Source organism: Protopterus annectens, chromosome 14.part0 (assembly GCF_019279795.1).
Source record: "Protopterus annectens isolate FY-2018-M chromosome 14.part0, PAN1.0, whole genome shotgun sequence".
NCBI lineage: Eukaryota > Metazoa > Chordata > Ceratodontiformes > Protopteridae > Protopterus > Protopterus annectens.
The window spans coordinates 962605703-962624933 of NC_056748.1; the positions used below are offsets into that span (position 1 = coordinate 962605703).

Consider the following 19231-nt stretch of genomic DNA (forward strand, 5'->3'; position numbering starts at 1 on the left):
ACTGCTTGGTAGTAACTTGATTAAAGTGTAGCTATCATTCTAAGTCTTTTGGATTAAACACTTGGGCTTCAGACCAGTTGTTTTACATTAGGAAGGTTTGTGGCATGCACTGTGGTGGCAGGACAGGTAGCGTTCATCCTTCTAAGTTGGGAACTGCTGATTGAGAGCTCAGTGTCTGTTATTCCTAAAGTGTATTAGTTCTGGTTTATGCACTTGGGCTTCAGGCCAGTTATTTTACATTAAGAAGGCTTGTGGTCTGCACTCTTGTGGGAGGAGAGGCTGGACGCTGCCCTTCTGAGCTGGGAATTTCTGGTTAAAGGTTTATAGTGCCTGCATATTTGAACTGTTTCTTACTGAAATTGGTACACCTTGTTTGCTGTAGCATAGAATAGATTCAGGCCTGCTGAATCGAGCTTTGTTTGTATACTTGTTGTTTGTTTGCTTGTTATTTCCCTGGAATGCTAATTCCACCTAAAACACAGTTTCTCAGCGCTTCTGTGGATCCCTAGTGATATCTGCATTGCTTACTGTACTTATTTCCTTGTTTCACTTGAAAGAAAGTTACTGTTTGTTGTTTTTGCATTTAAGTTACCTGTAACACATTGCACTTAAGTTTCCTGGCACTTGCTCACTAAAGCAATTATATAAGTCAGCACTAAAAATTAAAAGCACTACACCCACACTCCCCATTGGCCCTTGTTTTCACTTATAAAGGAATTCCCAATATTATTCTAGCATGTCCAAAGGTCAGTTGTCAATCTCCTCTCCGGTCCAGCTGGTGAACCTGGGAATCTTGAGGCAATGTTACAACTGCCTCATGTACACAGACAACCCTCTCCTCCTCCCAACAAATTCCAACACATGTGAGAGATGCAACCATATAGCCAAACTGGAGGCTAAGCTCTCTCAACTCAGTACTGGCATAACCAGTCAGGAGGAGAAGGAAACCACACTCACTACAATTCCAGTCTCACATAGACCTACCACGACAGCAAACCAAACACATAATCACACAAAAACATACTCGGATGCTCTAAATAAAGATCTGCCTAAGCAGCAGAGACCTCCAAAGCAGACACCCAAGCAACCGCTACCCCAAAACAAAACACATGCAACACATATCTCACAAAGCCAGTGTGCTGAACAGTCACAGCCCTTAAGGCTAAACAACACACCTGATACACTTGTAATAGGTGACTCTATCGTCAGGCACACTGACGTCCCACTCACCAGGCTGAACAAGGAGAAGTTCACAGTGAGCAGCCTGTCGGGCGCTAGGATCCGCCACATAACACAAGGACTCAGGTCACTCCAAGGCAAGTACAAATATGACTCAGGCATTGTCCATGCTGGTGTGAATGACCTGAGACGTACTTCCCTGGACTACATGAAAAGAGACATTGAGGAGCTCTCTGGGCGTGTAGCCCAGGCAAGTATAACCCTGACCTTGAGTAGCATCTTACCCTCACCAAGAATGATGCCACAATATGAAGACAAGATGATCAATTTCAACAATTGGCTTAAGTACTGGTGTCATTTAAAGGGGATCTAATGCCTGTCAGCCTGGGATGATATGCTCGACAAGCCACAATGCTTCGCTAGTGACAGCTTACACCTGTCACCCCTGGACTTTTGGATATTGGCAAAGGCTCTTGATACCCCCATAGTGCCTTTTTTAGGCAAAGCTGAAAAGACAAACCCACCTCCATAGGTATCACAAGGGATAAGAAACTAAGAGTAATGCTACTCAACTCCAGAAGTCTAAACCTCAAGAAGCACGCACTTGAAACTCTCATTAGCATGGAGAACATCAATATCTGTGCAGTAACAGAAACCTGGTTCGGGGCTCCTGAGAGCACCCCAGCACTACCAGGTAATACCTCATACCATGCTTTTTGGCCCCAAAACTTGGACCGAACCACAAAATGAGGGGGAGTATCAATATTCATCAAAGATACCCACACCTCCAGGTTGGTGGCAAAGCACGAAACATCAGAGATTATCCATGTGCAAGTAACAGTGGGTAAAACTGCCTTCCAGTTTATAGCCTGCTACAGACCACCCTCCCAAACCCAGGAACCCCACTCAGCCTTCCTGAGAACACTGGAAAATATGAAGGTCTCTCCAAACACCATTATATTGGGCGACTTCAACTACCCAAACATAGACTGGGAGCATTACTCTAGCTCCAGCACCCTAGCCCAAAGGTTCCTAGAATTCATAAACTCAAATGCTATGGAACAACTTGTTACCACTCCCACAAGAGGGGAAAACATACTGGACCTGATCATCACCAACATGGCGACTCTATGCTCCAGACCAGAAGTGTGTCCCTCACTGGTAAGATCAGACCATAAACTGATCTTACTGGATATTCACATCCCGACCAACCCCCTGCCCAGAAAACCACAGTGAAAAACTTCTCTAAAGCAAATTTCACACTCCTCAAAACCAAGGTGGAATCCTTCAAAGCCCCCGGGCCTGTAGAAAATATGGCCCAGACCACAGAATCCTTTATAAATGCATTCTATGAACACCTTCAGGAATGCATGGATCATGCAATCCCAAATAAAACCAAGACCCAATCCTCCAAAGGCAGACGTCCTGTCTGGTGGACCCCAGCCATAAACAAACTATACAATAGAAGGAGGAAGCTACTACATGACAGAGCAAAATCCCAAAAAGGGAAGGCATCTCTGATCAGTATTAGCAAAAAACTAAGGGCACTCATAAAATCGTCTAAGGCCAGCTTCGAAAGAAAAATTGCACAGGACACTAAGGATAATCACAAGGCTTTCTTTAGTTATGTTAGGAACCTGGGTGGGAATTCCCAGATATGCTCAGAATTAGTCCAAAATGACAAAAAATACACCGAACCCACAGACATTGCCAACATCCTAGCTGACAGGTTCAGCACAAACTTCTTTCCCCCCTCCCCACGAAAAGGGCAAATATCCATCCCAGCAGAGTGCTGTCCCCCTGACATCTCAGATGCTCAGGTAAGAGCCGCCCTCTCCAAAGCAAAAACCACAGCATCAGTGGGACCAGACGGTGTCCCGGGCTGTGTTCTACACAAACTCCAAGAAGTGCTAAACCCAAACATAAAACTACTGTTCAATCTCAGCCTTACTACAGGATATGTACCCAAAGAGTAGCATACAGCAACAGTGGTCCCTCTCCACAAAGGTGGTGCCTCAACGGACCCTGGAAACTATCACCCCATAAGCCTGACTAGCTTGGTCTGCAAAGCTATGGAAAGGATCATCATGGACCTAGTAAATAAAGATATTGGGGACCTACAGACACTGGATCCTACCCAGTTCGGCTTTGTTAAGGGCAGATCCTGCCTCTTAAACCTGGTCGACTTCTTTGAAACAGTCATCAAGGCCATTGACAAAGGGAAGGTGGTCCACATAGCCTACCTGGACCTCGCAAAAGCCTTCGATACAATACCCCACTCGGGCATTATAGATAAGCTCACCAGCTTAAATATACACCCCTATGTCACTAGATGGGTTACAAACTGGCGCAAGGACAGAACCCACATGGTTAGAATTGCTGGAGCCATGTCAGACTCCAAACCAGTTACAAGTGGCGTCCCACAAGGCTCAGTCCTGGGATCTCTCTTGTTCGGTATATATTTCTCAGAGGTACAGGCCAACACAGAAGGACTGTGGCTGACCAAGTTCGCAAATGACTGCAAACTGGGTGCCATAATCGACTCTCCAGCTGACACAAGCATCCTCCAAAAGGGCCTCATAGAAACAGACAACTGGTGCCAGAGCCATTGCCTCAAGCTAAACACCACAAAGTGTATAGTCATCCCCTTTGGCAAAAACAAAGTGCCCACAAATTACCACATAGGTGGTAATCCATTAAGTACAGAAGAAGTAATTAGGGACCTGGGGACCCAAGTTGATAGCAATCTCTCATTTGACAACCACGTGGCCAAATTGGTTAGAAAAACATTTTATATAGCCCACCTAATCATGAAGGGATTCACATCTAGATTAGGGGAGGTCATCGTGCCTCTTTACTCATCCCTCATCAGGCCCATAATTGAGTACAATGCCCCTTTTGGGATGTACCTTACCAAACACCTGCAGCAACTGGAAAGACCCCAAAAGTACCTCACCAAGAGGATCAAAGGGCTCAAACAGATGCCATATGCTGCCCAGTTAAAGAAACTCCAGCTCTACTCAGCGGCATACCGCCTGCTCAGAGGCGACCTGTGCCTGACGTATAAAGCCATGTCCAACCCAGAATTAAGGGACATGCTGCACCACAAAAAATACAAATCCCATCGAGCTACATGCTCGAGAGACTTGAACCTCAGCACTGAAACAAATAGGACATGCTGGAGGGACAGATTCATAACCCAGAGGCTCCATTCACTCTGGAATAAAATCCCAGTCCAGGTTAGGCAGAGTCCCTCATTGACTCTCTTCAAGAGGAATCTTGATGAGTGGATGGGAGATCGTAGGTTTACCCCGGGTATCACTTCTGTGTCACTGTTAGACAGAGGCACAGTATACTAACCTCGAAAAAGGGCATAGCAAAATGAATTTAATTAATTTGGCTTTCACCACCCATACTTTGGCTAGGCTTATAAATGCCCTAGGGCATATAGCCTAGTATGAACCTATGAACATATAAACAAACAAAACAACACACATCCACAAACCTACAACACTCCTGCATCCCCCATGTGGGAGGCTGTGCCCCACCCCCCCACTTATATATATACTAACTCCGAGATCACACAAACAGTAAGCAAACACACACACACACACACACACACACACACACACACACGCACACACACACACACACACACACACACACACACACACACACACACACACACACACACACACACACACACACACATTCTACAGTCCCACACACACACATTCTACAGTCCCACACACGCACACACACACACACACACACACACACACACACACACACACACACACACACACACACACACACATATCAGCACACTCACATACACTCAAACTCCCACCCAAAACCCTTACAAAACACTCACTTACCTGACATAACACCTAAATCCACATATGGCACTGCACACCATCCACATATAATCCTGGACATTACGTAGCTTAAAGCAATAACCACGAATTCCAGATATTCGAATTCGCGATTATGCACTTTCACTATTTTCAAAGTTCGCCTTTATAATCTCAAGATACTGAAATTTGACATTTCAGTATTTCAAGATTATAAAATGTTTATATATATATATATATATATATATATATATATATATATATATATATATATATATATATATATATCCTAGAATTGTAACTCTCACTAAATTGCATCTGTTTTACAGATAACATGAAAAAATTTTTTTAGATTTATTCATGCATCTAGCAGGTATTCAGAACTGTTACATTTTAGACAAAACATACTGCCTGTCATTTACTGGATCGTGCTAGCCCTAACAGAACCAAGATGCTATCCTCCAAAAAAAGGAAACCAATCTGGTGGTCCCCTGCCATAAACAAACTCTACGAAAAGAGTAAAATCCCATGACTGGGGGAACTCCCTGGTCAGCTTCAGTAAGAAGCTGAGATCCCTCATAAAATCCTTCAAAGCTAGTTACAAAAAACAAAATCACCACTGTTTCTAAAGACAACAACAAAACATTCTATAGCTATGTCAAGAATCTCAATGGCAAAACTCAGATCTACTCTGAGTTACAGCACAATGGCACTACATATACAGAACCAACTGATATTGACAACATCCTGGCAGATAGGTTCAGTACTAACTTTACCCCCACTCACCCCTTAAAGGGCCCATCTCTATACCAGAAGAATGCAAAGTTCCTGTAATCGTGGCTGCACAGGTAAAAACCACACTCTCCAAAGCCAACAACACAGCATCCATGGGACCTGACAACATCCCAGGCTGCGTTCTACACAAACTACAGAATGAACTGGCACCCCACTTAAGTACCATGTTCAATCATAGCCTCACCTCAGTCTTTGTTCCCACTGAATGACGCACAGTGACAATTATCCCACTCCACAAAGGGGGATCCACCATGGACCTCAGGAACTACCACCTCATTAGCCTGATGAGCCTGGTCTGCAAGGCCATAGAATGTATCATCATGGAACTTATAAACACTGACATTGGTAATCTCCAAAGTCTGAACCCCACCCAATTCGGGTTTGTAAAAGGCAGAAAATGTCTCCTAAACCTGATAGATTTCTTTGAAGCAGTCACCAAAGCCGTAGATGAGGGTAAGGTGGTTCACACAGCCTATCTAGATCACGCCAAGGCTGTCAACACCATCCCCCACTCTGGAATTATAGATAAACTCACTAAACTATGTATAAATCCCTATGTCACAAGATGGGTTGCCAACTGGCTGACTGACAGAACCCACACCGTGAAAGTAGCAGATTCCAAATCTGACTTCAGACCAGTGACAAGTGGAGTACCACAGGGTTCAGTCCTGGGTCCTCTCCTGTTTGGTATCTACTTCTCTGAAGTACAGGCTAACACAAAAGGTCTTTGGCTAATGAGATTCGCAGATGATTGCAAACTATGAGCCATAATCAAAACTCCTAATGATGTGGACATCCTACAAAAGGGTCTCACTGAGGCAGATGCCTGGTGTCCAAGCCAAGGCTTCAAGCTCAATGCCAAAAAGTGCATTATCATCCCTTTTGGTAAAAACTCTGTACCCATGAACTACCACATAGGCAGTAGTCTGCTAAATACCAAAAGTGTGATAAGAGACCTTGGGACACAGGTGGACAGTAGTCTCTCCTTTGTTAATCACATCGCCACATTAGTCAGTAAACCCTTCTACATGACACAATTCATCACAAAAGATTTCTCATCCAGGAAAAAAGAGGTAGTTGTTTCCCTCTACTCATCACTCATTAGACCCATTATAGAGTACAATGTCCCTTTTGGTATGTACCTCACAAGACATCTAAAACAACTGGAAAGGCCACAGAAATACCTCACAAAGATGATTACCAGCCTCAAACAGATTCCCTATGCAGACCGTCTCAGAAAACTTCAGCTTTACTCCGTTGCATATCGCCTACTCAGAGGCAATCTCTGCCTAACATACAAAGCTATGTCAAACCCAGAGTTGTTGGACATGCTCCACTTAAAGAAATCCCAATCCCTCCAAGCTACATGCTCTAGGGACCTAAACCTTGCCACCACAATAAGCAGAACATGCTGGAGGGATAGATTCCTGTCCCAGAGACTTCCCATACTCTGTAACAAACTACTTATCTATATCAAACATAGCTCCTCATTAGCACTCTTCAAGAAAAATCTTGATTCGATGAGAAATAGGAAATTCACCCCAGGGATCACTTCTGTGGCTCTGCTCGACAGGGGCACAGGAAAATATTTTTTTTGGGTGGCGAAAGCCAGGGTACCTTTTTGGCTAGGCTTATATAGGCCCTAGGGCCAATAGCCTGGTTCCAACCTATGAACCTACTGTCAAAGCAATTGTTTTTCTAAACATGCTAACCTTCACACTCTTAAATTAAAGCTACTGCCTGCACAAAAAAAAAAAAACTCAGAATAAGAAACAGAACCTATTCACAGTAAATCAAAGAAAGTATTCTTATGCAGTAAGTAAGAAAGTTTGTTTCCAAAAATAACCAGACAAGTTTGAACCTAATATAATATTCCACAAAGAATCAGAAAAATAAATAAATTATAGCTATGCCACCAGCTTCTTGTATCTCTTCTGTAGCACAAACCACCTTCCTGTGCTGCATGATAAAAAGGAAGGGGACTGAGAAATCCAGGTAATCGATATCATTGTGCCCTTGCTGAGGCCATCGTTGGTGATCTGGGAAAGATGCATTGAGCATGATAAAAGGGTGGTTTATTGGGAAATCTGGATAATATCCAGCATAATATTTGTATAAAGCATGTGCACTACATCAGGGACATAGTCAGCAGCTCTGTATATCAGATATATAACTTGTCTTACAGTTTTAAATAGCCTAATATAACATATTTCTTCGGTACTTATGTATTATCACAACCAGATTTCTGAAGGCACCTAAGTCGTCGTATTACTGCAAAAACAGGAATGTTATCATCGAAACAGGTGTATAAAGAAGTAGTACTGTGTCACTGACGTCGAGTATGAGGCAGCAGGAGGAATAATGGTGAAATTTCAGACTCCTCCATGGCGCACTTCATGTCCGAGGTCCCCATTTGCACTTTACTCTTTATTTCACTCAGTCACTGTCTCTTCGGCTATTGCCCTACTACATCCTTTTCATTTGTCTTTGAAACATCAGTATTGCAAAAATAACATGCACTATTCCAGTGTAATATTAATAATTCTGAAGCATTTGCACTTGGATTGTTTGAAAAGGTGTTTTTAAGTTGGATTTTAAACTTGGGTTAATGTTTAATTTTGTGGGTAGCACTTCGCAGATTCTGCAGCCAAGTGTAAAGAAGTCATGATCTTCGGAATGCAGTCTATTTTCATGGGGCTTGAAGGTGAAATGTGACAGTGGTGTTCTCTTAGTGGTTTTCATGGAAATACATCTACAGAAATTGTTACAGATGGTTTAAAGGAATGTCTGTTTTTATGGGGTACTTATGTTCCCAACTCGTCTTCTTGACTGCCATGACATGTAACATTAAGGATGCCTGCAAAGCAGCACTCAGCTGTACAATTCGGTAAAACTCCTACCAAGCAACATGAATTTCTCCATTTCTCATACCCTTGTGTGAAAATCAAGATGACACAATAGTATTTCAGACTTTACACACCCCTTATTAAGTTAACTGACATGTTTCTTTCAAAACTGAACAAATTATGTGCCTTTGGAAATCTGGTTGCGATAATACATGAGTACCATTTTTTCATAAGCAACATTTAATTTACACTGCTCACATGTATGGGTATTTTATGCACTCCCATCTGTCTCAACTTAGTTTACTTTTATTAACACTATTTCATAGAACCACATTAAGTAAACCTATTGTCCCCTGTTATATATATATTTATATTTATTTTTCCACCACTACTGTATATTGGAAGTTAATAATCTTGTTAGAAACAGCACTCCATATACTACTAAGTAGTGATGAATTATTTCTAAACATTGCAAAATGGAACAAACCTCTCATTCAGCATTTCTATATGCATGCAGAAAGATGTAATGAACAGCATGCCAGAAATGACCCCAGGTCTACAAATTAAAGTTGTTTGGAACTCAGTATACGTAAAACTTCTGTTATGAACAGTTTTATGGATTTTTGCTTTCTCTATCATGACTACTAGGGCAGTGTTCATGGAGATTTGCTGCAAATCTCTCTGGTCACTTTGGTAGAGTTGCACTGTCAGTCAGAAGTGGCATTCAGATATTTGCATGGTGCTGTAACCAAACTTGTTTGAATCACCTGTCCATGCAGCTGCAGTAACCACGGATAAGTGTGCATAAGTGTGCCATGTAATAAACTGCTTCTGCACAGCACAAAGCTGTGTTCATAGAGTCTGCTCCGTTTTGTAAATCTATTTGTAATATGATTCATTATTGAATTGAATGAGAGCAATACGATTAAAAGCCATGTAACAGTTCCACTGTTCTCAGACATTGCGTAGTACAACCTTCCACAAATTGCCATATAATGTAACATCTGAAACACAAAAGTCATCCACAATCTGCTGTGGACTGATTTACATAAGCTGTGCTCATGGATTGTTGCATTTGCATGAGGCTGTGAAGTACTGAACAGTCTCTGTGCTGCTCAATTTCAGAGCTGTGCAGCGAATTCCTTGCAATTGCTTTTGACTTGTGTGCCAAACAAGGCCATAATGGTTTCCTTGTGTAATACACAAGTATTTTTGACTACTATCCTTAGTTATCATATGTTTTTGGTCATATTTCTGCATTTATAGCATTGTTAAACAAACACAATTCAGTCAGTAGGCTATTAAGTAAGATGACCAGTGGGTACTTGTTTGTGGTTTAATACAGGTATTTTTTGTATGAAAATGTTTTAGTGTATGCTAGTATTTGATAGCTATTAATGTTACACAGCTAGATGTCTCAGAAAGCATACAAACAAGAGTGATATGTAATATCATATAATAAGAATGATATGGGTATATCTATATATCATGCTTATGACTACCTTTTGTAAATTGTACAGATGTTCATGACACAATATGGGTGAAATCTGAACTGATGAAACCTTATTGCTTGAAAGTCAGTTTGCTCAAGCTTCCTTAGAAGGATATATAGAATCAACTGTGTGTGTGTGTGTGTGTGTGTGTGTGTGTGTGTGTGTGTGTGTGTGTGTGTGTGTGTGTGTGTGTGTGTGTCAGTCTGTGTGACTATTAAAATTTTATATTTCCTGATTCTGTGTACAAATCCTGATCCATTACTAATCTAGATACTCTTTGAAATGGAGATACGCCAATCCATGCATATATATTAGAATAAAGACATAACTCAAATTCTACTTAATTAAAAATGTCTCTTCAATATTTATGGTCAATATTCTATAAATCCAGTATGCGTGTCTCTGGCTAGATCTTGCATTAGTCTGTAAATTTACATTATCCCATGCAACTGGCATTGCTATTAATATCAAGTTTCAATGATCTAAACATTACATGTACTGAGACCTGTTCTTTATTTGATGGCTTAAATTGATTTTGTTATGTATGGCAAAGTTATTGCAGTTTTGAATATTTGTTCAACAGGATAATATATTAGAAAACATTAATAAAAATGTTCTCTGTTTGCTAGGCTTGAAGAGTCCAATGCAGAGCTAAGATTACACATACACAGGTTGGAGGAAGAAGTGGACCAAGAGAAGAGGAAACAAGCAATGCTTGAAATAAAGTTACGAAATTCAGAGCGGGCCAGAGAAGATGCAGAAAAAAGAAATAAGCTCCTACAGGCAGAAATGGAGGAGTTCTTTGCCACTCTCGGTGATTTAACTGTCGGAACCAAAGGCTCAAAACTCAAATAGCAAACATTTTCACTGTCAATATCAAAAATATCAAACTAAAAAAAGAAAAAAACGATCTTGCTCAACCCGTCTATGCATTGTTGATACAATATGCTCATGTATCATGAGTATTTTGAAGTAATTCCATGCTCTTTGCAGTACTTTGACTAAGGTATGATAATATTTCTATTCACAGAGCTAAAATTAGAATAATTGCTAAAACTTTTCCTGTTCAGGCTTAAAAGGGGCACATTTTGAACAAATAAATGTAACTCAGTTCATGTGGTTTAAGCCAGACATGCCAAGGGTGGATAATGCACTGTTAAGCCCAGTTCTTACTGAGATCCTTTTGTCTGAAAGTAAACTTTGCAAAAAACTTAAGTCATATAGTACTATGAGATCGTGAAGCATATATGGTAGGTTACACATCACTGATCAGCTGCCATCCATTTACAAACATATGCTGTAACATTGTAAAGCATGCCTTAAGAATTTCATTCATTCTACTTTATAATATGAAAAAATAACTATGTCCTCTAAAAAGGAGGCAAGATGCCTTCCTGTAGAGAAGCAAAGGGTAGGGTGGGGTGAAGGGGGATGCCACCTCAGGCATAATGTGTTAGGAGGCATGATCGGGAAGCATGGTTCCAGCATGATTATTTCTGTACTAGCATTTGTTTTAACTCTTCAGTGAAGAGCTGAGGGGGAGGATTGGTGGGGGCATGGATCTGTCTTGTAACACCAGACAAATACAGCAGATCTTTTTTTTTTTCTCGTTCATTTAAATAGCTGAGGAAGCAGAGGTGGGAAGTAGGTTCTTGCAGGCAGCAAAGGACTAGAAGAGAGTTTCTTTTTCTCTTTGTTCTTTATCTGAAGAGCAGAGGGAGTGGGGAGCACATTGTAAATTGGCACTGGGTGCTACATGATCCACCTCCATCTCTGTGCTTACATCTGACACCCCCCCATCTGCTTTCACCACTGCTAATGTTGGTGAACAGATCACAGAAAGTATTTTCATCAGTTTGGGTCTTCTTACTAAACAGGACAAAAATTCCAGTGTCTGCTATACCACTGATACATGCTGGTCACTGGACATCACAACAGAAGAGGCAGAAGGTCCAGGCTACATTTCCACCTGTTAACCAGTATGAATGTCATGTGTAGAACTGTGCATATCCAATGGTCAATATTAGCACCTATGTATCAGGGCTGGGGGGATGGCTGGGGAGTCAGAGCACACAAAACCACTTCTGTTGGCTGCTTGGATGAACAACCTGTAACCTGGTCTTGTCCTGGGGGTGGGTGAATGAATGTGCTGACTGAATATGGGTGGACTGATGATTAACAGTAGTGAGGGACAAAAGGATACATAAAAATAATTAACATGATTTTTTTCCATTTTTTTTTTGTTTAATAATTGACATAATTTTTGAACAGCTTTTAGTTCATTTTTTTTTATTTTTCTTTCAAACATCAGGCATTGCTTCAACAATTAGGTATATTTAAATCCCTGACCTCTGTGTTCAGTACTTTGCATCATTTTTAGGCTATTTATCATTACAGTAGTAGAATAGTAATTTCCATAGCTTATACAACTTAAGTTGTTACATTTTTCTAGATGACCCAAGTTCAACTTGTGAGCATAGGGATCTGACTTTGGGGAGGTGGGAACAGAATGGCAATTGCCAGCTCACCCATATCTGGGGAAAGGTGTTGCTGTTGACCCAAGTGAAGGGATTGTTAGCAATACTTAATACAATAATGGGAGACAACATGTGTGGGGATATGCATTTGTTCTTAGATGCAAACAATAAGAGCATGAGATAATATGACTTAGTAGAGAAACATCTTGATCTCTGCAACATGCAATAGCACCACCATCAGAATATGGTTCTAGCCTCAAAGGGAATGAGTGGGTGATATGACTCTCATCTTGGGGGAACAAATTAAGCAGGATAAAGTCTGCTTGGAGGCTTAGTGGTCAGGGTGGGTATCTGGGAAAAAAATACAGCTGAAGACTATGAAAGCTGTGAAAGGATATATGTGCCAACTGTTTTCCTTCCTCTGGAACTGCTGTCCCCTGCTTTAGATAAACATATATAATATTTATCTTGAAATGCACCACCACCACAGTTGGAATTCTAAGGACAAATGTGTAAACATGTGTGCAGCACAGTTGTAAAAGTGACAGAAGAGTAATGAAATATTTGTAGATACAATGAGAAATCATACTTCTAAATGTCAAAAAGATTAATGCCCAAGAAGCTGGTGTGAAACTTTTCTAGTAGTAGATATATGCTGCATAAATTTCTGAAAAAAAATTTAAATAAGAAAACAAAATAATATGTAGACATTAGTGCTTCACTCATTAAATAGCAACTCTGGTTTCATTTCTGGTAACTTGCAAATTTGTTATGAGAACACAGCACTGCCTATCATCACCACGTCACTGTTAAGTGTGAACAAGAAGACCTATTTTTTGTTCATATGACAAATGTTTTCCTTTAAAAGTATGGACTGCCTTGTTCCTAAACATTATGCACCTGAAGTACCATGACTTATTATATACTCTTACTACGAATAACAGCATGCTTTACATGATATAAAATGGATCCATATTTTGGTCAGAGGTGTGATGATTTACATGCATAATTCAATATTTCAAGATTAAACATACTCAGATAAGACAACAGTACCTCCTGAAATGTATTCCATCATATATCTGTCAAATAAATCTTATGCATTTTTATCCTCTCACCATGCAATTTATTACAGAGATTAACATAACCTTATAAGAAAATTAAAACAAGGTTTTGATGTGACTTAAACAATCCAGAGACCAGGTACAGGGCAGACCACTGGTTGCAGGTGTTATACCTTGCATCATGTTTACTGTTACAGTATATTGTCTTATTTTATTTTTATTTTATTTATTTATCCTTTGTTGACCAGGTTAATTCCACTTGGATGCTGGCCTCGTGTCTGGTTAGTTATGAGGTGGTATTCATAACAACTAGGGGGAAATTTGGATAGGGTATCAGGGAACTTCCCCTACTATTTTTGATATGTATGGATGAGATCTTTTGTATACACCTGAGCTCCCACCAACTCAAGCAGATGGGACCTTGGCTTAACATCTCATCCAAAGCTGTTTCATGACTTTTAACAGTCATCAACAAGTTTGCATCCATGAGATGTCAGGGTCATATACATTTCTCCCAGCCGTCAAGTCAAGTCTTAACATTTCCTACATTAGAAGCTTGTCTCATTGATAATGACAATCAGTTCCATAAAACAGCACCCTGAAATCTAGTCTGACAGTTGGTACAGAGGATTAAGACACTATAAATGAGCTGCATTGTGTTATCCAGGGTTTGATTCCCCCAGTCTCCATTGCCTGCCTGTGTAAGTTACAAGTCACTTAATCTGACAAAGCCTGAAAACGTTCCATGGAAATCAAAGCTCTACCCAGTCAACAAGTGAAAATAAATTCTAAATATATATTTTTCATTGTTTCTGGCAAATGTGTCTATTTCCACAATTAAATTGATGTTCTTGTGTTATATGTGGTATTTCGTAGTTACTCTTAATGTAGCTACTACCTCATTAATAAAATGCATATATATCAATAACATGTTACATCTGAAAAGAGCATATATCGTGGTATGCAAATTCATCTGTAGAAGTCTTTGTGTAACTAACTTTCTCTTTCCACTTATTCTCTTAGTAAAGTACAACTGGATCTTTTTCTGATTTCTTCAGCTCTTTCACACTATACAGAGAAAATAATGCACCCCTACTCTATATGGGATTTAATCAGTTGTCTAAATAAATATGGCATGATTTTCACATGCTTAGATGACACTGTATGAAAAATGTCATGCATCAGGTGACACTTTGTTCCATTAATATGCAGTTCAGCCATTAGTGACCTATCCACAAGGACACCATTTTTTAACAACTTCCTGAATGCAAAAATCTGAGCAGTAATGGAATGAGGGTAGTTATTATTCCCAAATTGTATAACCAAACACTATTTGACATTGACTGCAATTTGTTTGATATTGAGCACCCAAACAGTTCAAATAATCTTATACTCACACCCCCCAACCACCTTTGCACCTTCATGCTTTTGAAAAATGCATCATATTGTCTAATGCTTCTCTGTCTAGACTCCTTCCAGTTCATAATCCAGTTATATACATATGATTTAACATTTAAGTTTCCCAGACCCTTGAATATAGGAAAAAAAACATTTTAGCGAGATCCAAGTATAGTATCCACAGTTAAACTTACATGTAGACTATCAAACATGTTATTATAAAAACTTGATAGATAAATTACACAGGATCAGCCAGATGTAAATTCATGTTGACAGAGACTGAGTAAAGCATAGATATAAAAGTATCATGATCAACAATTTAATTTCAAAATGCTTCCCTAGAATATATGTGAGACTTTTAGGACTAAATCTATCCTCAGTACCTGCATTACTATCCTTTGTAACAGTAAAATGTATTGCTTGCCACTATGCTCAGGGAAATAAAAGGCTCTAAAGATTTCTAAAACAGATATATTGGAGAGGAGAAAAGACACTGGTGCTAACCTTGTCAAGAAAATCCGCATTAACACATGTGGTTCCACTACTGATTCAGGGCCTACTTTTTTCAATGACAGTAAAACTATTTCTACAGTAACCACTGGGCATAAAATACTAGCAGCCTTGGTTTTCACAGAAGTACTTGTGTCTAATAACAGAATTCCAGGTAGGAAAGTATTGCAATATTTTTCTTGACTGAGAAAATAATATTACTAGCCTTAAATGTAAGGGTCAAACATGTTTAAAAAATTATTTTGTATTATCTGCAGTGTAGTGAAGTAACTTTGTTTCATATTTTGCCTTGGCTTAATATATCATCATACTAAGATGACATATCACTTTCACGCATTTTTTCATGATTTTTACTTGAAAGACATGTCTTACAAATTGTCCTGTAGTGATGTTTCTTTTTAATTAACTTATGAATAGCTTTATCCTCCAATTTTGATTTTTTAGCTCAATGTTCTTTTGTCATTTGCATCACAGACACTGATTATTTATTCATTTTTAAATAGAACTTATCCCAGGGTAAATAGATACCTTCTGTGTAAACATCCTGTTAGTCCAAATACTGCACTTCTTTATTGATGCTTATATAGACAGATCTGTAAAACTTTGTCTCCTGATTTGCTACCTGATTAGTCTGATACCTACTGACTTGTCTTTCCCAACTAACACAACAGTAATCCAAGTTACTAAGTTCTGGGCATTCTACAGCCTTCTGAGTTCATGTTCTTTTTTTTCAAGAAGTTTCTCCTTGGAATGGTGATGCACTAGTATATTCATGTGCACTAAGAAGCAAAACCAAATGATAGTTTTTAACACTAATATTTACTGTGGCTGCTTGATCAGAATAAATTGTTGCTTCATTTTCCACTCCACTCACCATCTAGCTTTCCAATCCAGCACCACTACTGATCTATTCATTTCTCATTGGTGAGACCCCTACAGTTCATTTATTCCTTGAGAGGAGAGAAGGCTGAGCAAACAGGGAACAGGGACAGGGTTTTCACCCATGTGGAATAATAGGTTTATGTTTTAAATGCTATCCCCACTGTGCATGGCCAGCAACCTGCTCAGGGTGGGGTGTACAGTGGACATCACCGAGGACATGCCATTCACTTCCATGAGTGACATAACCTTTTTAGACTGCTCTGTCCCTCTTAAATCCAGTACTCCCTTGTCATCTCCAGTCTCCACCAAGGACATTGCATTGAACATTGTGTTCTGGGCATGTGCTGCCCCCCCCCCAAGACAAGTGAGCCATGTAGACTGCATTATTCATCTCTTCCCCATGCCTGCTCCAAAAAATCCCTCAGCTACCAATTGATTAAAAGTTGCCTGAGTCTTAGGGCTTAATTCCCCTGTTCTGCTGGCAGTAGCAATCAGAACAATCTAAGTTTCATTCTGCAGTTAAACATTCCTTGGTCAGAAAGATAATAACTGAAATAGTATAATGCCTTCAGATAGCATTTTTTCCTGATCATTATACAGGAGCATGTTCATGCTATCATACGGATGTTTTGCAGAAGAACACAGACTCTCCATACAAATCTAGCATTTTAAGGTTCTGTTTTGAATTTGACTGTTTTTCATTACCAGCCCCCCATTGTAGGGCAGCTATACAATGGCACATCACTAGACTCATTGTTTCCTGCAATATCTCTTACTTATTTCTGAGACAGATGATCTCCTCTTTTGAAGAAAGCTGCTTATTATAGCCATCTGGGAAGCTCTTCTGCAGTCCCGGTCCTCAGGATGATTTTCTGGCACCTGCTGTAGTGAGGTCTAATGTCTACCATTCAGGCTATGTTCTGTATCTATATCTTTTTCTTGTTTTTGATCTGAGAGCCAGAGCATATTATGATGCCATGTTCAGCAATGCTCTCTTGTAACTTACTACAGCGATCTGTTCCATCCAGTCTACTACAGATGTAGCAATTTGTCTCAGCACACTGCATGACATCCCTTCCATACACCTACACACACAGACAAAACATAGATACACATATACATACATCCAGGAGAAATGAAAATGCTCTTTATGTGGCTATTATACACAATCCCTCCCTCACCCTGGCTTTTTAATGCCATGTGTTAGTTTCTGAATTTGTGTTTGTATAGTTTCAGAGACTAACCCTGGCACTGGCTGGAATGCCTGCATTTTTATGTCTCACACGACATATAACCTTGCAGCTATGCCATATATAACTTGAGGACTGTGATATTATCCTCACTGTGCTGTAAATGATGCAGGCTCTATGCAGTCACAGTTGTTCCTTTAAGCATGCCCCCTCTGTGAAAAAAAATGTCTGTTACTGCTCTTCCATTCATGTTGTCTGGAATTCAGCACAAGTTTGTTACTTATGTGTATTGAGACCATTTTCAGCCTTTTTTGCACTATTTTGAGTGTTATTTACTGTTTTAGTTCATTTAGTATAACTGTTTGAATTGGACAAACAAGGTCCGTTTCCCTGATTTGCACCTCAGAAATAAAGACCTTGAGAATAGCCTCTTGTGGTATATGTAAAGATGAAAGCCTTTGTAACCTGTGCTTGAAAACTCAAGAGTCTGACTGAAATAAAGTGAATGTTGAAAGACTTGTCTGATTTATTTGTATACACGAGTATTTCATATTTGCGTTAATTAATGCTGATCATTCCAGTTTTCATTTTTGATAATGTACATACCTCTATAAATTTGAAAAGTGAATAGAGTACAGTACTTTGTAATCTTTTATTAAGTAAATAGTTTGATTTTTATTTTATTGAGTTAACAAGGGAAGACCAGTCATCAATATGGACTAATGTCAGTCTCATTCCAGAAAAAAATAATCAAACACAAATATAAGTTAAATATGGACAGCTGAATATGTATTATGCTACATTGATAAATGCACTGAAGATGAACACAAACTTGTACACACATGGCAGAAGATTGCAAGCATACAGTAGTTAAATCAAAACATGCTCAGAGAGGAAAACAGATCTTGGTAAAAAGACTGAAATGATGGAACTCAAATATGAAAATATGAAATATGGAAATATGAATTATTTCAACTACTTTATGGCAAACTCTCAATGCAGTCTTGGTAAAATGAAGCAGCCCATTGTAAGTAAACACAGATGTCTTGAAAATAAAATAAACTGGCTATATTTAGCAGTGATGTAATTATACATTTGAATGTTAAAACAACTACTGAACAGGGACCATAAATAGCAGCTATCATATTGAAAAAATTATGAACAATAGACTAAACTTTGAAACAGTTAAGACCACATTTGAAAACTACTACCCCACTGCAAAAATGTTAGTAGATATGCTGCAATAAATTAATAAAATAACTTTCAAAAGTCTCACTTTGTTACAAACAGAGAAAGAGTGCTGGCCATTTCATGTGGGAAGTTACTGTCCTACTTTTTGATCCTCAAATGTACAAGAGTTGTCAAGGCCTCACCAAATGTTGAGAAAGAGACAAAATGTCAGTGTGGTGGTTGAAAATTACACAAGATTGTTTAATGCAGCACTGACACTTTGACATTAAGTAAACAAAACCATTTTCACTTTGCAGGTTCACAACCTGTTTCCAGTTTCAGTCGAAATAATCCTCACATTTTGAGTATTAGCCAA

At 39.4% G+C, this 19231-nt stretch overlaps 1 protein-coding gene across 2 annotated transcripts in view; it reads left to right on the forward strand.

Moving 5' to 3' along the window:
- Positions 1 to 18201, forward strand: part of LOC122789364 (rho GTPase-activating protein 22-like) — a 1062881-nt gene extending 1044680 nt beyond the window's left edge. For both annotated transcript variants that reach the window (XM_044056754.1, XM_044056753.1), the window contains exon 7: positions 10797 to 18201. In XM_044056754.1, the coding sequence (XP_043912689.1) occupies positions 10797 to 11022 (226 nt within the window). In that variant the 3' untranslated portion in view covers positions 11023 to 18201. The remainder of the gene's footprint in view (positions 1 to 10796) is intronic.
- Positions 18202 to 19231: the final 1030 nt, after the last annotated feature.